The following is a 20,355-nucleotide window of genomic DNA, read 5'->3' as shown; positions in this document are numbered from 1 at the left end:
CTTGTCTCCTTAGATTAGGAATTCCCAGAGGCACAAACCTCCCCTGTGACGTGCCCAAGCAGGACCAGGGGCAACACGGCTTAAATCCTGGCCCAGTACTCTGGGGCTTTGGCTGGGCTGCAACCAGGGAGAAGGGAGAGGTGAGAAGCAGCTCCCCAAAAAGCAAGGGCCATCTGATCAGTGATCAAAGAACAGCTTCAGAAACCTGCTAACACCAAACTGATTCACAGCTATCAACTTCAAAGGAGTTTTGCTGCCTGCCATCAGCTTACCATCCCTCCAAAATTACTCTGCGAGCATCACTCAGAACATAAATGCACCCAGTGTTCAATAACCAGACCTGCTTATCAGCGCCTTGCCACACTCTTTTCAACTCTCCCTTGGGAAACGAACACTTTAAAGGCTGGTGGCCTTTGCAGAAAAGCCTTGGAAGCCCTCAAAATGCTCGAGGTGCAGGACTGGTTGCCACATCCACTGTGCTGCTACAAAGACCGGAGCAAAGACCTTACTGTCAACACTGGTGGGAACGTTAACTAGGGCTGGGGTGCTCACTCCAGCAGCCTCAACCTGAGCCTTTCAGCCAGGCTTAAAGAAAGGCCCATCACACCACCCCAAAACACAGGTCATAAGTAACGTGCTGAGCCTCAAGGTGACAGGAAGCCCAGAGCCCATTTGGCACACTGGCTTTCAAATTCAGCAGCTGGACATCTTGAAGTATGCGATGATGTCTCAGCTTTGCATAAGCACGTGCTGAATTAGCAGCAATGCAATCAGTATCTGCGTGCAGCGGCTGTCTCCAGTACGTGCTTGATCAGACACAGAGGAACCGCTATAAAAGCTTCCAAAATGACCGTTATTCTCACTGATTTACAGTAAAACCTGGTGAAAGCTAATTGCAGGATGCCATGCAGCTTCTCACCTCCTTTGCACAGCGGCGGGCTACAACTCTGGCACTGCTGGGAGAAGCAAGCTCTCAGAGGGAGCATCATTTGTTTCAAGAGGGATGGCTGCCCAAAACCACTAACCAGCAACTTTCACTTTTTCTGTTTAAACCCACAAAAGGAAGAACCACACTGTTCCCAGCTCCTCCAACCAGGAAGGGTGAAGCAGCTCCAAGAGGAACAGCCTGCTGTCTGCAAGCTCCCAAAGCTGTGAAGGACATATCCTCCATATCCCAGCTACCTTTGGTGTTCAGGGCAAGGTCTGGGTCAGCCCAGCAATGGCATTCCAGCCTCAATTTGCTGTGTCTTTCAGGCACCACAGAATAAGCCCACTGGTATGTTTTATGAGACTGATTGGAGGCATCTCCCAAGCTTTTCTTTGCTATGGTCAACACAGCTTTCATGACATCCTGTACAAGGGATGAAAAATTATGGGAAAGTACTAAAGGATTATGCACACTTTCCATTGATTCAGTGTCACCACCATTGCAGACCAACTGCAGCTTCATTTGGGCTTTGGCTAGCTGCCCCAGCCCAGCCCTTTGGCTCCTAACTGAGAGAGCCATGTGCTCAGATAAGACAAGCTCATATATGGATGCAAGCTACAAGCAATGCTGGAACAAGAACACACAGCACAAAGAGCACAGGGCATCAGAAGCTCTGGAGTTAAGTTACATGTTCTGCTTATAACGTTTACTGGATGAGCAGAGTCGGTTTTCAACCCTCTGTCCTCAAAACATCCAATGCATGTGAAAAACAAGCCCACTTACGTGACCAACTTGAAAGGACAGAGGTTACAGGAATTTCTGACACTTGGAAATCCACCAGGACAAACCTATTTTTCAAACTCATAAATACATTGTCTTGGTAATAAACTGAAGTTTTCCAACGGTTTCATCAAAAACTACATGACAACAAGTCAAATTTCTCTTCTTTGGTAATGTTCTGCCTCCTCAGGTCTAACTTGAGGAGCAGCTTCTGCGGATCTTGATCCCACCGTTACAACTAAGCCATCGCGTGCAGCTAAAAGGCAAGAAGGGATTCTCAAGTATGACTTCCCAACAGCTGCTCCAACACATCCCTGTGTACAGCTATCTGATCCATGCCAAGGAACTTTCCATCTGCAAAAATTATGGAGCAGGTAGTGCTTCTCCAAAGTAGATGTCACGGGAGACAGCCAAACGGGCATAGATGGAGTGGCTTTGAATGTGATACGAACGCCCTGCAGAGAAATGGGCCGTGCTGATCCATGAGGAGATATGACAGACAAGGCAGCCTCTTCCCAACTTCTACTGGTACCTCTCCCCCACCCAGCTGAGGTATCTGCGAAGCCATATTGAAGGCTGGGCACAGGCAGGACCCCCACGCACACTGCAGTGCACTCTGCAGCACTGTGTTAGCAAAGGGGGAGCACAGAGCGCTGCTACAACTACCTGAAAGGAGGAGGGTGCCCGGAGGTGGCTGGCCTCTTTTCTTAAGTAACAAGGGATGGGACAAGAGGAAACAGCCTCAAGCTGCACCAGAGAAGGTTTAGATTGGATATTAGGAACAATTCCTTCCCCAAAGGGAGCACAGGCATTGGAACAGGCTGCCCAGGGCAGTGCTGGAGTCACCGTCCCTGCAAGTGTCCACACACCATGTAGACGAGGCCTCAGTGCCATGGGTTACTGGTGGCCTTGGCAGTGCTGGGGTAACAGTTGGACTTGATGATTTTAAAGGTCTTTTCCAACCTTGTTGATGCTATGATTCTATGATTTAGCCTGTGCTACACCAACGGTCCCATGGCTCTGCCAGACCAGCCAGTGAAAAAATATAATAATCATTAAGTATATTCATAAAACTGACTTCAGGCTTTCTAATTACAGAATAAATGCTGGTTTACTTTAATTCACCTCCCCCCTTTTTTTTTTTTTTTTAGGCTTTATTCACTTGATTTTCATTTCCCAAGACTTTTTTTTTTTTCCTTTTCAAATATGAAACCTGACCTATCAAAACAACCCCAACACAACTGCAGAAGCCAGGGCTCTGAGACAGAACAAAAAGAGAGAAGGAAATAATAAATGACAGCACTCATACTACAACCCCAGCTGGCATCCCGCTGTCCAGGAGAGAAAGATGTATCTGAGGAGGGTGTTTTTCCCTGTTTCCTACCCCAGCCCCAGGAAACAGCTCCCCAGGGATCCACTAGGCCAGGGGAAGCCGCCGTTCTCAGTGCTGGCTGCGTGGATGCTGGGATAGGAGGGTTTGGAGGCTCCTGCCTTTCCCCACGCTGCCTTCAACAGGCATGCCCTTGTTTGAGGCGCAGGCAGACCGGGCAACCACAACGGTCCCTTCTGGATTACCATGGATGAAGCGGGAGCATTGTATGAATGAAACAGGGAGGATGGAGTCTGCACTGCCAGAGCAAGCTATGGAGCAGAGCTGGGGCTTCCCCTGCACCCCCTTTTTAAAGTCATTTCAGACAGAGATAGAGGCATGCAAACACCTTTCCTACCTTAGATACAGGCACTAAAGAAGAGCCCTGGTTTGCAAGCTGGGTTTCCCAGCTGTGGTATGCAAACCATCCTTGGGCCGTATATGGAGGCACAGGCATCTGAAGGATACGCTGTCAGCCTGTACCTAGACAAACAAAGTCAGACCAAAGCAGCCTAAGAAAGGCATGCATATTAAATTGAGATTTAAAGGGTATAAAAATAATCTGTTTGATCTGGGAGCGATGTTTATATTATTTTCTGTGCTCACTACAAACAGACAATTAAAAGCAAAATGTCATCTACTCTAATTGTGATTCTCATCTCTCGTCTGTCTCAGCAGCAGGTACATAGGATTCAAAGCACTTCTGGCCATGAAGCAGTTGCACTTAATTCTGCTTTCCTGAAGACACATCTTCAGGCTGGCCAAATTCCACCAACTCGGGAAAGCCAACAGATTTATACCCCTGAGGACTCAGTCTGCCATGGGTACAGCATTTCCTTGTTCTGCAATTAACACCTCTAGTATAATTGTCATTAATAACCTGCTCTTGATAGGTTTTTCTGTTTTCATAAAGCAAACACACACAGAAAAAGTGTATTTTAAACACCCCCAAAATATTTCTCTCTCTCCTTCCAGCCATCTTTGGCTCCTTTGGTCTTTCAAGGGAGGAGTAAAACTAAGGATTGGTATCATGCTTAGATGTTGACTGTTGCTTTAACAAGGAGCTTTTCAAGGCTCAGAAAACCTCCTTTACTCCCAAGTTACAGTGGGGTCCAAGATGCCACCTCTGCAAACCTGCCTTTGCCAAAGCACTTCCACACCCGTCATCCCCAAGGCAGGTCCCTCCTGCCTCATAGGGAGCTCACTGCCTCTGCGAGATCCTACAGGTATTAAGCGATACATAAACATGAACAACCAAACCCCATCTAGGGATGGATGCTCAAAACAAGATGACGACTCTCCACCCACACAGCTTCTTGTGTGTGGTATGGACTCAGTCCTTCCCAACAGAGAGAAGACACAGTATGGGGAAGACAACACCAAGGCACTGGGATTGCCTGGCTGGTTTAGTACAGTCAGACCTTGTTGTCTCTTGATGAGAATAATAAATGGTTGGGTCAGCAGTTTCTTCAGGAGCACATAGAAAGATGTTACTTACATGACAAGTGAGCCCTGCACGGCAGGGTAGTCTGAAAAGTAAAATAAAACACAACCCCAACCCAAAGCAAAATTGCTTAGCTCATCAAAGTCAATGTTACAGCATCTAAATCACTCTAACCTCACCCCTCATCTTTAATTCCTCCCACTCCTTACACTTAAATGACAATCCCAGGCCTGTTTGTGTCGATTTTCATGGTACAGTGACAGGATCTCAAACCCCTTTTGCTTCTGAAAGGCGAATGATGACACAGTTCTCTACACAGAAGAGGAAAGTTAGGAGTAATCTAAACTGTTAGCCCAAATCATAAGATTATACCCCCACTTACATAAACATGGCAAGGTCCTGCTAGCGTAAATATTTACTTTCAAAGTTCATTTTAGCATCAAGCTCGCTACAGAAGAGGAGATGCCAAATTTGTGAGAAAGCTGAAGAGATACTAAAGTTGTAAGAGGCCTATCCATCTGTTGCTTCAAAACCTTCCAAAGGCAGTAAAACTTGTACACATTAACTGGGATTGACAGAAGAGAGAAAATTAAATTAGAGACAGCAAATAACATGGGCAGTAAATTATATGCAGTTTACATCTCACCAGCCTGAAACATATGCTCCCATAAACCCCATTTCCACGAGCCTAGGAAGCAGGTATGCCAGATGAGATCCCTGTATTTTATAGAACAAGCAGAGCTTTTTTGGAAGCTGTCCTACCTGCACAAGCTGCACAAATATGAGCTACCGAAGACCCTCATCTGCCCTATCAGCCTTGCTGTCACAGTCTGCCCCTCTTTCAAGTTTAAACCCTCGACTTGGTGCTCGTCAGCAGAGCACAGGTGGCTGCTCAGTTTGCAGAACATGGGGATTCCCTGCCAAGGGAAAAAAAGCAGGTCTAAGAGAAGAAAATTTAACCCTGGATGCTACATCTGTAAGACCAGGCTCCAAAGCATCCCACCTCAAGGGTCAGAGCAGAAGGCTTTTCCTCACTGGCCTATGTCTCCTGCAGAAAGGTGGTGGCTGGCTGCAGCAGCTCCATGTAGTGCTGCATCTGGACAGCAGAATCCCACAGCACCAGGGAAAGCTTCGCTGTGGGACTTGCCCCAGCCAGTCCCCCCCAGTAACAACTCTACGCACTGGGTAGGAAGTGCAAGAAACTCCTGGCAAAGGGATAGGGCTGCAAGATGATCAGATGAAAGTAAAGCAAGGTCCTCCCATCAAACCTCTTATTTTGATGCTCAGGCAGTTCTCCCCATCTCTCCAACATGAAGACACCAACTGCCTTAGCAGGGACAAATTCGGGCTCTCCAGCTGAGCTCCTCAATCACATTTTCAGATGTGTCGCAGTGAGCAGCCAGACAGGGACAGGGCAGCAGGGACTCTTCCACACCACCAAGCTTGCCTGCAGCCCTAACAATTTCAGGAAGCATCTTCTAATGCTCTAAACAGCATCCTCCTGAGAGGAGGAAGCAGATGGAGAAAGTTATTTTCCCCCCTCGGATGACCTGCTTTAGTAAATGCACACTCAGTTCTTTTCTGCCTCTATTTCCGAGTTAAGCACCAACATGAAATAGCTGGGAAGTTCACAGTGTTGGCGATGAAACCTCTTGTTCATGCAAGAAAGCAGAGATTTGTCAGTGCCAAGTGCACTCATTATGGGAGTGGGTTATTGGAAAATATTCAGCTCCCTGCCAACCCAGCCCAAGTTTGAAATGCAGGAGAAACGTGGGGTCTTGTTCAGTGCATCAACCTATTCCACCAGCAATGTATTTCTGCCAATGGCTTGACAACTTTGCTTATGATTCCCGAGGAAGATACAGATCTTCCTCTTATGCATTTACTATCAAGATAACCATTGTACTTAATAAAGAAAGACAAAAGTGGCTCTAACAACTCACACCGAATTAAAGCTGAAGGAAGCTCTCGATAGCTCCGCTTTACTTATTCTAACTCCCCTAGATGTTTATGATAATTGTCTTCTGGGTAATTTGTTTAAATCTGAATGTAAACAAAGAAGTGTTTGTACACATCTACCACCTCACAGAAAGCTGACGTGTGTCACTTCTGAATGACATTTTACCCATAGTTTATTCTTTTCATTCCCCCCCCCCCCCCCCAAATAGAAAACTGATTCAGGTCAGATTCAACAGCAGTACCTGCAGGAGAAGCCAACATAGCATCACCTCTGCAAACCAAATGATTGATCTGAATATTTCCTAAAGTGTTCCTCAAATGAGAAAAAGCCTTCTATTTCCCTGTTACTCTGGATGTCTTTGGGCAGCTGCTCAAGAGGTGTAACTCAGTTTAACTGCACTGGAGGCCATTGGCCATGTGCCTATACGCACCAGCAGAAGACCTCTGTTGAGCAACTCCACCTTAACACAAGTCATCGTACCCAATTCTGCTCCTCATTATCTTACACAGGACTCTGGGCTTTTTTACTGAACATGTAAATACCCATCGATTTCGTGTCCAACTTTCTCTTACAGGCTTCAGCTACAGCACCTTTTTCCTCCCTACAAAGTAATGTATTTTACAATGTCAGAAAAGAAGAAAATAGGAATCAAGTACTTGGAAACTATAAACTCTTCAGTCTCCCCCAGCAAAAGGTAGGGAGAAAAGCAAACCAAGCCTCCCGTGAGTGGGGCAGCTGGAGTTCACAGCAACTCATGCCCAGTCACCCACCAACAGGTCAGATACTACTGGTCTGGGTGTATTTGAAAAGCCCATCCCCAAAACACACATCATGGGCTATCCATCATATAATCACCTCCCTTACCACGTCCCACCCATACTCTTCACCTGCCAGTGATCAGCCAGATCTAAACTTTCCTTCAGCTGTTGAATTCATGCTCTTACATTTAAATGCTTCTCGCACTAAAAAAACCCCTAACAAACCCCCAAACAAAACTAAAACCCTACAAGTAAACCAACTCTGGTGTTTACTTTCTGATTTCCACCTGTAGTAATGTGAAACAAAGCAACAACTCGCAGTTTTTGCTGTCTCATATTATTCCCAGCTAACAATACCTTCTAGTGATGCTTGATAAGTTCTGTTTACCTAAACTATCACAAGTAGAATAACACATGTCAACTAACTGCTTTTTCATTTAGGACCCTTCAGTCTAAAGAAGAGGAAGGAAAAACCCTTTACCCATTCAAATAATACTCATGACAGAAATGCCTGAAGTTAAGAAAACTTGTGCAAATACAAGTTTAAAAGTTCTAACTCCTAAGAGTTGTTTTACTAGGAATCCAACCTTCTGTTTAAATAAGTGAGGTAACTCAAGCACGTTATGTTTCTACTTATATTAGTTTCATATATGGGATATCAAGTATTCTTATTCTTTCCAGATACAAGATAAAGCTTTCTGCACTGGCCTCTATTCTTGTGGGAATGTAAAGAGAAAACCATGCCTCCCTTCTTAATGTATTAGTGCCTAGTAATATACACCAGATGATCAATAAACTACATAAAAATTAAATCAAACTGACAGCCTTTAGAAAAAAAATGGGCTCTAAGCAGAAACAATTGTTTTAAAGACTGTGGTGTCTGGAGTATTAAACTCACGTGCTGCTGTGTTATTAATCTCTTTGTTGGAAGCCAGTTGATTTCCCCTGCCTGTGTCTGTCAATTAAATATTCAGCATTGCAGCCACAATTGAACGGTTGATGTTTTGGCATGCAAAGTCTTTTTGAGACAGCCTGTTGACAGTTTCCTTACATGTCATACCATTCCCAAACGCCGAGCGGGCCAGCAAACCCAGACCTCTGCCAGGGACTACGGGATGCCCGAGAACACTTCAAAGCAAGGGTTTAAAACGAGTTGCCAGCACCAGGCACGCGAGAGAGGTAGACCTGACAGCCGAGCAATACAAAGTAACTAAAGCAGCAAGAGTTTCTCCTTCCCCCCCACCCCCCCATTTTTAACGAAAACACCCAAGCTGCGCGCTTTGCCGTGGAGCACTACCTCCACCTGGAGCTGGCCCTGCACCGGGGGTGCGGGCCCGGCTTGGGGGCTCCACCGGGGACCTGGAGCAAGGGGACATCCCCGAGCCCACAGTGCCCCCTGCGCTGCGCTGTCGCCCAGACTGAGCCCCGCCACCCGCCGGGTCAAGACATGGGGGAGAAGCAGTAAATATAACAATAATAATCAGTAAATTGGGGCGAGAGAGTGCTTGGGGGTGCTAGGGGTGCCCTGCTCTCCCCCCCTGCCGCCATCCCCGCTGTGACCCCGATAGGACGCGGTCCCCACCGCCCGGCCCCAGCGCTCCCCGGCCCAGCCCCGTCGCTCCCCGGCTCGGCTCGGCCGGCGGCCCCGCTCCGCTTTTGTTTGGGAAGCGGCACGGCCGAGCTCTGCCCGCCCTCCCGCCGCGAAACCTTCCCAAAGTGGGAAACCGAAGGGCTATAGGGGGGGATAATGGAGGGGAGCGGAGGGGCGCTGAGCCCCCGCGACTGCTCACCCATGACGAGGCAGAGAAAGTCGAGGCAGATGAGCAGGGCTTTCTTGCTGCTGCTCTTGGCCGGGTTGTTGTTCAGCGCCGGGCTGCCCCCATTCTTGCTCTCCGGCGGGATCGCCTTATCGTACTTGTAGCTCTGCATTATCGGGGGCGAACGCCCGAGCGGTGCCGTGCCGAGCCGGGCCGCGCCGCTCCGAGCCGGGCCGGGCTCACACGCGGTGCGCCGGGGAGGTGCTGCCGGAGCCGCTCCCGGCCTCTCCGGTGGGGCACGGGAGGCGAAAAGCAGGCGGGTCTTCCCTCAGAAAAACAATTAGAAGTAGCAAAACAAAACCAAAACAAGCACAAAACCACCGGCGAAGGAGGGAAGGGGGAGCGAGGGAGAAGTTTGCGGGTGTCCCAAGGCGGTGGAAAAGTCCTGGAGGAAAAGCCGGGGGGCGGGATGAAAAAAAAAGGAAATATATATGTATCAAGATCTCAGTACGCGGAGGGGAAAAGGTGCGGAGCGAGGAGCGCAGTGGTGCTGACTCCCAAGGCAGGTGGGTTCTGCGCTGCTCCGCGCTTTAGCTCCGCGCTGCGCTGGGGGCTCCCGCCGCGCCCGCCCCGGCCGCTCTGGGAGCCACCGGCTTGTTTCTGCACTTTTATTTCGCGAGGTCCTTTCCACCCCTTAGGAGAAAAAAAAAAGAAAGGGGGGGGGGGGGTGTGTAAAAAAGAACCCGTCACTTCGCCTCGGATGGGATATCCAAGTAAGCACAGCCCCTTTCCTGCAGCTGACATTTTACATAGATAATGAACTCCACATTTTTTTCCTGAGGGAAGTTAAAAAAAAAAAAAAAAAAAAGGAAAAAAAAAAAAGTCAGGAACTAAAGTTTGGGTTTTTTTTTTTTTTTTTTCCTCGCAGACCAGAAGGAGGGAGCCTCTAGCGTTCACAAGGCAAAGAGAGGAGTGAGTGCAAGGGGGGAGGAGGAAAACAACCAGCCCGTTCCAAGGCTGCAGGGAGGACTCGGGAAGGTGCTAACGGTGCGAGGGGCAGAAAACGAGTGATAAATAACGTGAAACGTTTTTCTGCTGGTTTTCCTTCTTGCCCTCCAGCTCTGTGCCACGTGCTGAGACTATTCCCGGGGTTGCAGTGCTCACAGACCCCAATGGGGTGATTTCGGTAGGGCCGCATCCTGCCCTGCTTGGTCAGGGGTGAAGGATGGGGTTGGTCATTAGTGGTACCCCCACCAAGCTGTAGCAGCTTTGCCCTCCCACACCAACACCAGCTTCAGCAAATGAACATAACGAGAGTGTTTGGAGTTTGGTGAGTGATTAGTATGTTGGTTATTCACCCTTTTGGTCTAATTAAAAGTCAGCAAGGAAGCGAATAATAGGTTTCCCAGGAAGTCTGGCTGGTGGGATGGTGATGCTAGCAGCTCAGCCTGGTGGAAAGAGTGTGTGCTACCCAAGGAAACTGCTTGGGACAGTATCTAACCACTTTTCTTCTCTTCCTTTTTTTCTTGGTCTTGTATTTGACCTCAGCCTTCCGTCTGTGTGCTGGCAAACCACCACCAGGCCAAATCCTGTGCCACAGCATATATCCTGCCACATCCCTTGTGTTTCCCTGCCTGCAGAGGCAGGCAGGCAGGCAGGACCCCCTCATCAAGGACACACTTCCCTGCTGCTTTTTGCACAGACTATAACCCAAGCACTAAAGATTGCACCTCAGCAAGGGCAGGTTTTCCAGGAATCTGTTTAGACACAGACCTGGGCATATTTGGGCCAGCCTGGGAGGAAGAAAGCAAAGTGGCTTGTTTTCATATTTTACTTTTATATGTGTGGTGTAAGGGCAAAACAGACCTTGGACTTTCCTCCAGTTCTGTCATTACACCTCAGTGATGCGCTCAGGTGTCATCTTCCCCCTTACTTTTGAGCAGATGGCTCTTTTTTGCCTGGTATCACCCCATGGCGCTGAGCACAAAGCCATCAGTTGGGGCTCAGATTGGTGCTCTGTGGTGATGGTCACGCACCCGGGGGTCCTGTCCTTCTTGTGGAGGACACATGTCAAGGTTTCTCCCTCTTTCCCCTGACTGCAGCAGAGGTGCAGGTGCCTAATTTAGGCTCCTCGGATGCCTGAAGCGAGCGGAAAGAATCTTCACGTGGGAATTCTCCCCCAGCCGGGGGGCCAGCCCTGCGCCAGCTGCGGGCACGCCGCCCGGTACCCAGCTCCATGCTCTGCTGCGGGGCCTGGCATCCACCTTCCCTGCACCCTCCAGAGCCCAGCCCTTGCGAGAGGAGCCCCTGGCTTTCATCAGTTGGCCTCAGTCTCCCCTCAGCCCCAAATCTGCTGATTGAAAACAATCCCCACTGAAATTCCCTGGGGTAAATTCAATTTTGTGTTTAACATGAGAAAATAAAATGAAAAATAAAGGACTTGCCATTGCGACAGCAAATAAAGAAATAAGAACCTTCATGTGCTTAAAGGGAAATTGAAATTATAGTTATATTTGCATTTACAAGACCCCCTCAGGCTACTAATGTTTGCATTTTCATAACAAAAAGATTGTACTGTTAATTGGTGCAAGCCAGGGCACACAACTAAGTCAGAATCTTGGACAATTTCTTAAGGGAGCAGCCACCACAATTACTCAGTTCACACTTGACAATGGGTAAGTCAGCAGCACCAAAAAGCAGCTTCTGTGCCTTTGTCAATAATAGGCAAGAGATTCATTGGTAACAGTTAATTGTTTATTCATAAATGTAATTATTGAATACACCATGCCACAGCTATCCTTTTGGGGCTCAGCTTTCAGTCAGACTTCAGATACCGGCTATGGACTGAGGTTTCTCTTTATATAAGTTAACTGAACCAACTGAGTCTATGTTACTAGTGAATTTTGCTCTGCATTTCTGAATACTGATCTCACAATATTTTCACCATCTCAGCTGCACCAAGACCTCTGGTGAACAAGGAATGCAGCACTGATATATTCTATGGAAGCTTATCATATAGGAAGAACACTTGCTGTTGCCCACATTAAAACATTAACTGGGACATCGCTGAACCCAACAATATTAAAGTAGGAATTGTGTTTTATTCATTCAATCTTGTAATTTTAAGAAAATAAGCTCTTTAAGAATACTTCTGAAATGGGGAAAGGGCAGGAACTGGATGCATCTTTAGGACATCACTACATGGAAACCTGCTCATACATGGCAATAACTTAAAACTGAGAGAAGCTGTTCCTTATTCAACATGACCAGTCGTCATGATCCAGGCCAAAGAGTATTACTTCTGTCAAAAAAAGCCCCCAAACCAATAAACAAGCCACCAGTAAAAAAAAAGTTCCTGTTTTTACTTTCTTTTTTATTGTCCATAGAAGAGTGTCCAAGGACAGTAATATCTGGTTTCAGGAAGTAGGAGCCCATCGAGAACTATGTGTTTCCAACTGGTACACAGGGTTGGTTTGGGGAAGAGAGAAGGGATGAGAGGCAGCTCCAATTTCTGCTCTGAGGCTCATAGAAGTAACTTATCTCACATGTTATTTAATGTAAAATAACTATTTGTTGGAGTAGGGTGTAGATCTGTAGCCTGCCTTTACACTCCTGCTTACCCCATCTCACTCCCAGCTTTAATCAGTCCCTATGATGCACTTCATTAGCCCAGCATTTCCACTGGGGCAGCAATGTCCCAGCAAGCAGCACTGCCCTTTGCCAGCATGGACCCCATGCTCCTGGGGCTGGTTCCTGGTCAGGCAAGATGCAGCCCTGGTGCTCCAGACTGCTCTACTTGCAAATGCTGAGAATCACAGAATGGTTTGGGTTGGAAGGGACCTTAAAGCTCATCCAGTTCCAATGCCCTGCCACGGGCAGGGACACCTTCCACTAGAGCAGGTTGCTCCAAATCACTTCCAACCTGGCCTTGAACACTGCCAGTGTCTTACCACCCTCATAGTGAAGAACCTACCCTGCTTTTCCTGACGTGCTGCAAACACCAATGACACTGTAGAAGTTTGATGTCTAAAGCATGCATGGTTGGATGCTCATTTTGATGCACAGGCCAGCACCAAGCCACCATTGCCACCTCAGATGTACACATATATGGGACCCCCCTTTGCTTTTCCATCACAGAGAGGATTTGGCAGTAGCTCCTCTGGAGAAGGAACCGGCAGCAGGGAAGGACCAGGCCCTGCCTATTGTATTTTTTAGAGCTGTTAATGACCATGTCTATAGCAATCCTAAAATAAGAAAGTGAGCTGTGTTCAGTCCGTTGATTGTTATCCGTGTGTTATCTGAGATTGTTCCCCACCGAATGGAGAAACTGGAGCAAAGTTACGTGCTGTGCATCAGGTGGCCTAAACTGGAGTCACGAGGCCAGAATACCAGTAAAATTCTGGGAAGTCCAAAGCTGAACCACCACTACCCTGTTCAAGACTATTTTTAGCACCATCAGCTGCTACTGGTGGAGAAAGCACCATGAGAGGGGCTGTGAGTCATAGGGAGGGAGCTGGGGGCATTGCCAAGCCCACCCAAAAGCAGGAGGTTAAGGGCAGGAGAGCTGCCATGTCCCCTACCTGCTATCACACACTGTATGCGGGGTCTTCCAACCTGTGCGATCGCTGCTGCCCTATTAAGAAATGTTTGCTAAGGCTGGACTTAGACCTGTCATTGCAGAGAAGCAAATAAAAGTGAAATCCAAAGGGGGCCCACTTCTGCCCTGTTCAATGCCACTGGGAAGAATCAAGCCTCATGTATCTTCAGGTCATTAAAAAAAATCAGCTGACAAAATGTCATCCTGATACAGCATTTGCTGCTGTTCAGGAAATTGGGTATCCAGATTGATGCAGGCCACAAGGGTCGTCCCTCAAGCACGTGCCTTGGTGACCCATGAGTTAGGAAGTTTTGTGGTCACGGACCCGTTCCTGGCATCCCGAAGCACACTGGGTCAGATGCATTTGATTTGCCAACAACCTTCCAGTCCAGTCTGTTTTGAAACCTACATCTGTACTACTGCCAAGTTTCACAATCCTGGTGTTTCTCCTTAATTTAATTTAGTTCCCCTAAATCTTGCCGGCTCCCGACATGATTAGAGGATTCCACTTTGTATTATTACAAAGAAGGGAGGGAAAAAAGATTCAAATGACTTGATTACAACAAAAAGCTTGAAAATGTGACCTCCAAATCTCAGCTGAAAGACCAAACCACACAAGCTGGAGAAAAAGGAGGCCTTTTCATCTAATTTGAAGGCCAAATCCCACAGTTCGAAGGAGCCTGATTTGTGATTTAGGGGCACTGGGGACTGGGAACACCTTGTGCGTAGTCCTACTTGCGCCTCTTGGTTTCAGCCTGCAATCTCTGTCCCCAAAAAAGAGAATAACAGCACCATCTACTGCCCTTCCTTAGCATTTGCTTGCAAAAACCAAACCCTTCCAGCAGGTCCTGGCTCCGGTTTGCCGCTGCCTGGTGATGCAGCCGAGTATTGATGGAGAAATCAGAGCAAACTGGGACTGCAGAAATAAATAGCAAGGTCTTAATTAAAAGAGGTGCGTGTTAATTATTAGAAATTCCAGTCACCTTTTCCCCAACTGGTGGCATTAAAAGGATTTCAATTGAGCAGTATTTTCATACAGTTCCCTCAAATCCTTTCATGTGTTTATTAGCAGAACCTTAAAGGGCTGTCTGTATAGTTCCCAATTTCTACCAGGCAGGCATTTTCACCATCAACAACAGTTAATGAAAGAGGTGGTACATCGCTGCTCCTTTCAAACCTGGTAAAACCTAGGTCTGTGCTCCGTGCTGGCGAGTTCCCAGAAGTTTGTTTGAAAGTCAAGAATGTGCCATGGTTTAATTACGCTTCTAGGTCAGGATCTAAATGAAAGCCCCGTTATAAACAGCAGTCTCGGAGGAAAGGTCCACACTCCAGTTTTTAGCCCCCAGTTGATTACCGGTTAACTCAGGGTAGTTAACACATTTGTAATGTCTGGTCTGGACACTTCCCAGATGTTTGTTGCAGGATACAAACATTTGTGGTTTATAATGTAAACAGGTAGACCTACATTTTTCAGCCTGGATTGATTTCTGGTTGCAAACTATCTCAATAACTTGGTTGAAAACGTTCAGCATCCAAATGAAAAGTGAAAGAAAACAGAATATTAATCTTTTTCTGTGTCTAGACCAAACATTTTATGGGCCACCCGATAGCTTTTGGCATCACCTTCAAAGTGTCAAGGCCCTGACGATGAACACGGGCGCTGACGGGGCAGGTGTGTGGCTGGCCACCGGCACCAAGGGGCAGCGGGGAAGGTGATGCTGAGACAAGGAGCAGCCTTGAAGGCAGCGTGCATGCGCTTGCATCTTCTGAACATGAGCCAAGATGCTGCTCTGATGGGCTGGTACCTGAGGGACCTGGACACGTAAGTGGGGATGCAGGGAGAGGCTTTCCAAACACATCTTAATTAAAATATATATGGAGCAACAGTGGGGCTCATCAAGAGATGAAGCAGTGCAAGAAAAAAGTGAAGCACATGGCCCCAAGTGTGGGGGTCCCTCTGTTAATTGTGTCTTGCTCAACTATACGGCATGAAAATGGAGATGCACCAGGGAAGAAGAGTTCCAGCATCCCTCTCGCTGCCACCTCACATGAGCTGTGAGGGTCAGGCCGTGTATTTGTATACAATGCACAAGTCCCTGGGCTTATCTGCTCCCAAGTCTCTATCTTGATAATTCATTGTCAGCGATCCTGAAGTATCTAAATGTGTTTGCAAGAGCCAAGCTGGACCCTCCCCAAATATTTGCTTCAGCACACAAATTGGGTTTGCTGTAATGCCAGCCACACATGCTTTGATCCTGCCTTGCCATGCAATATCCAGGGGAACATAAAGGGGATACACAAGCTGGTTTTGCCATTGTGGAACACTCTTCCATATGCACAAAAACTGCAAGGGAAAGGGGAGAAAAGAGGTTCTCTTTAGGGATAACGCTGCAGTACTGTGGCCTGAGCAAGGTTAAGCTACCCAGGAGCAGGAGAGGGCTGCAGGACCTCATCGTCCCCATGGGCTGTGAGTTCTGAGCCTTCAATGGGCACAGCACACACACAGAAATCTCAACAACAGCCTTCAAAGCCTGCTCTTTGCTCCCATTTATCTTATCTAGCACTCCACTGAAGTATGAATTTACATAATACATACCTAATATATTAATGTTCCTATTCATCGAGAGGGTCTCAACACTGTTTTCTTTGGAAGTCTTACCAAAAATGATCAAGCTTTTGACAACAGAGGATGGTTTTATAGCTCTGAAAAGGATTTTCTCCCCCGTTTGTATTCTGAATACTTTCACATAGGCTGTTTGATACTGTGATAAGAGCCAGGCCCAAGAACTCAAGAGAGGCAGGATCCACAGAGTTTGGGTTAGCAGCACGTTACAAAACTACAGCACTCAAATTACTGACTCCGTATGAACCATTTGGTTCACACCCTCTCTCTAGCTGCAATATTTTCCCAAATTATCTTGCAATATAGCCTTTTAATGGCCAGGAGGGGTCAAGCCAGGCCTACTCCTATTTGTCACACACATTTCCAGTTAGCTGCCTTTTCCCCCCGCCCCTTAAGTGCACAACCCTCCCTTCCTGCTTCACTTTTCTGTGCCAGTTTAATTTTGCTTGGGACATTGGATTTCAAAAGGCTGAAGAAATATCTATAAAGAAAGGCACTAAAACAAATGATGTTCAGGTTATGATATTGACCTTAATACAGCTCAAACGACTTCATAAATGCACATAAGCTGCCTTGCAGACTACAGCATCAAACTACTAGAAAGCTGCTATTTTCCCTGTAAAGCCACACAGATATACTGCAATATATATATAGCTTATCTTTTGCTTTATTTTGAAAGAGCTAAAGAAATATTTGCCTTGGTATGAATGTTTGGACATAAATTCTACTTCTAGCCAAAAGCAGATAAAGAAAAATGAGAAGTACATTACCCATTTTAATTTAAATAGGGATAATGATCAGATCTTGGAACAAACCATTGGATGAGTGGTTGATCTTTCCACCTTCCATTGTGCCTTTATAGAAGACATGCGGTAGCTGAACACAAAGTATTGGGCTCAGTGTAAAACAGGATGAAGTTAGGTGGCTTGAGCTATGCAGAGACTCAGACTACAGTATTAATGGCCTCTTTCTGATCTTCAGAATCTGCAAATTTGCTCTGAACCAAGGATTATGAAATAGCAAAGAGTAAATCCCTTTAAAATTGCCAGTAAATGTCAGGAAATGCACTTTAAACACACAAAAACACAGGTTCACTGGCAGTTGTTGCACAACAGATCACAAATAACTCGTGTGCTCAGTCATGGGCCGCTTTATCTCCTTTATCCAGCACTGCCAACACCAAACATGAAATGTCAAAATCCTTCTGTTTCCAAACCCTGAGACTGTTTTGAAATACTGAGATTCAAAAATAAAAGAAAAAGACTCCCCAAAGAGATGCATTTTGAGTTCTCATTTTATCTGTCCTCAGCTGCCCGCCTTTCTCCAGCCATACACCTACATCTACAGCCCTCTTGCTTTTAGCAAGGCCTCCTACCACCAGCTCCTCAGAAAGTGGAGCAAAAGACCCCCAAAATCACCTTACAGTGGGTAAGAAACCCAACACCAAAAGCCCAAATCACACAAGTCTGAGAAAGCACTGTTTCAATTTGGTTTTGTTTTCATCTTCTTTACAGAGTATGTCACAATGTGCATTAAGGAGCCCAGCCCTGATTTTAGTCTTTCCTACTGGATTTTGATGAAAAGCTCCTGATAATAGTCCTCAAAGAGAAAACATGATCTTTTCCTATTCCTTGACCCATTCTTGGTCATGGTTTCCACACTCAGACATCACCTTGCTGTCACAAGTTGAGAAGCTGTTGCTTTCTGTATTACTCTCCCCACCTGAAGGCAAGAGGTAGAACAGACTAAAACAGAAGAGCAAATGAGCACAGTACTTGAACTCACGTGAAATATAATTCCATAAAAGGGGAATCTTGCTTCCTAAAATAGCTTGGCACTGGGCTGTAATAAGAGACCCTTTTGCTGATGATGGCAGCCAAGGACAATGAGCACAACATGACCACCTACCCCTACAAGAACTCAGCGTGGACGCTGCAGAGGTCTCTCTGCTGCGACTGCTTCATGCAATTGAATTGAAAAGAAAGCAATAAACAGCACCTTGCTTCAAAAGTTTCACAGTCCATAGAAATTAAACGTGGCTGGTCCAAAAGGCTATTATTACTGTGCCTTCTTGTGTAGATATGATCGCAAGAAAAACACACATCTAGGTCTAATAATAACAAATAATAAAGTTATTCATACAGCCCACTGCTTACACGATGGCAATTTCCCCATAATTGCAGGTAGAAGGAATAAGCATACAAACAGCAGTCTGTAGTAACTCTGGGCTACCCAGGGCTTGGGTGGAAGCTATTTCTTGTAGGTACCTATACTTTCGGGAAGAGAACTAATCCAAATTCCAACTGAACCTTGATAAAACTCTCCTACATCCCTGCCTGGAGCTGTATTCGCACCAGAATAAAACACACACAGAAAAATCAGGAGCATAAGTATGTTTTAGATTGAAACGAGTGGTGGTGACACCCAGCCCCTTTTGGTGCCAGACCTCCAGACAGTGAAGCAACAGCGAAACCCCAACAGCTCCTTTGCAGTCACGCGAATCTCAAGACAAATTTACACCCAGGAGTGAATGCCTGTGATCAAGCAAATGGAGAAATCAAGCTCCTGCTCCCATCCTTTCCCCCTCACAGAGCTGTGGGGGAGGCGAGGCGGGGTGCTGCAGATGTTTGCTCTCTGATAAGGTCAAGGCAGCTCCTGCTGCCGCCGTCTGCCTGGCGCTGCCTGCACAGGCAGGGCAGGGGGGTTCTGTGTGTACCCCATGCAGTGCCAGATGGGATCCTGCGTCCCTGAGACCCCTTTGCTCATCTACAGAGAGAGGGAAAAGGCTCAGAAGAGATGGCCATAAAATCACCTCCAGCATGTGCGAGGATCTATAACTTTGCATCTTCCTAAGCAGGGACAGGGCACGTGGAAGTAATGCTGGTAATTGCACAGCGCTCATTAAGTTGTTAAACTCAAGGTCATCTGCAGCATGCAACAAGGCAGGGAGGGAGCGTCCTGTCCCTCCCATGGCTCCTGTACCCCCAGGCAACCACCCACAGCCACTTACTCATTTTGGCATCCTGTCTGGCTCCTCACACCTTTGCGTGCTTGTCCGCACCGTACACATCAGTGCCTCGGAGCCCCAGCTTGGGTGGCGATCCAGGGTTGATCCATGGGGCCAAGCACAGCTGCCTGTCCTGAGGAGCTTGTTCATGGCTGCTGCTTATTTAAGAGATGATAAGAGCAAGTATTTTGATACCCAAGCTGGGGGTCTAATCCTGCCTGGAGCTGGAATCGAATGCTCCATCTCAGGATGGCAGACATTGGACAGGGATCAATGCTGAACTCTCCCCCTCCTCATCCCACACCAGCAGAAAGATACCTCGGAGCGAGATGTATTCCAACAGGATGGCAGCAGGAGCTGGAAGAAATCCACCTGCTTGGCCCTTTTGTTTTTGTCACCCATCCAGGTGTATCCATTCCTCATTTTTTGATCCAGCTACAATTACAATTTCAGAGCCCAGGACTGCGTTCGGGAGCCCAAATTCCCCCCTTGGATGCCATCTAGTGCTCAGTGCTGAGAGCAGAGGAGCCTCGCAGGTACTGGGAGAGAGATCATTTCTGCTCTTCTTCCAGGCAGGGGCTGCAGCCACCCTTCTAGCTTTAAGCTCCTGGGAAATAAAGTCTGGTGTGGGCCAAGATCTCACTGAGAATCAACTGTCATTTAGGTTGATAAGGCTTATTCCCACCATTTCTTTCTCTACCTGTTTGTGTGTCTCTGTAACATTGTGTAATTCCAAGGATAAGCAGCCACACGGCAACACAGACTCAGGAGGTGCGACTCCTTTAGGGGAGAACATCTGCTGGAGCCATCTAAAATCTGTTTCCAATCAGTGGAAATAAAATGTTTCCCCAAAGTGCCAGTCTATCAGATTTATAAGAGAGGGCTGCCATAGGGTGGGAAGGCCTATTTCTCTTCATTTGACTGTAAAGTAAACCAGAACGGCTCATACGAATACAGCCATTTCCATAGGCAGCATAGATCGCATGCAGCGCTGTCCTCCTGCTTTTGAGGCAAAGCTTGGGTAGATTTTCATGAACCAACATGGTGGATTCAAACATAAGATCTTTCTTCATGGATTACATGAGGTGCACAGCAGGTAGTAGAGGGAAAACAGGTAGAAAATAGCCTGGCA

The 20,355-nt window shown here is 47.0% G+C and overlaps 1 protein-coding gene across 1 annotated transcript in view; it reads right to left on the bottom strand.

The window, feature by feature from the left end:
• Nucleotides 1–9,698, bottom strand: part of PLPP3 (phospholipid phosphatase 3) — a 45,740-nt gene extending 36,042 nt beyond the window's left edge. The window contains exon 1 of the mRNA XM_080623268.1: nt 9,030–9,698. Coding sequence (XP_080479394.1) covers nt 9,030–9,168 — 139 coding nt within the window. The 5' untranslated portion in view covers nt 9,169–9,698. The remainder of the gene's footprint in view (nt 1–9,029) is intronic.
• Between the last annotated feature and the right edge of the window lie 10,657 nt (nt 9,699–20,355).

This window comes from Psittacula echo, assembly GCF_963264785.1.
Source record: "Psittacula echo genome assembly, chromosome: 7".
Lineage (NCBI taxonomy): Eukaryota > Metazoa > Chordata > Aves > Psittaciformes > Psittacidae > Psittacula > Psittacula echo.
Note: the sequence above shows the minus strand (reverse complement) of the source record. Positions and strands in the feature narration are given on the sequence as shown.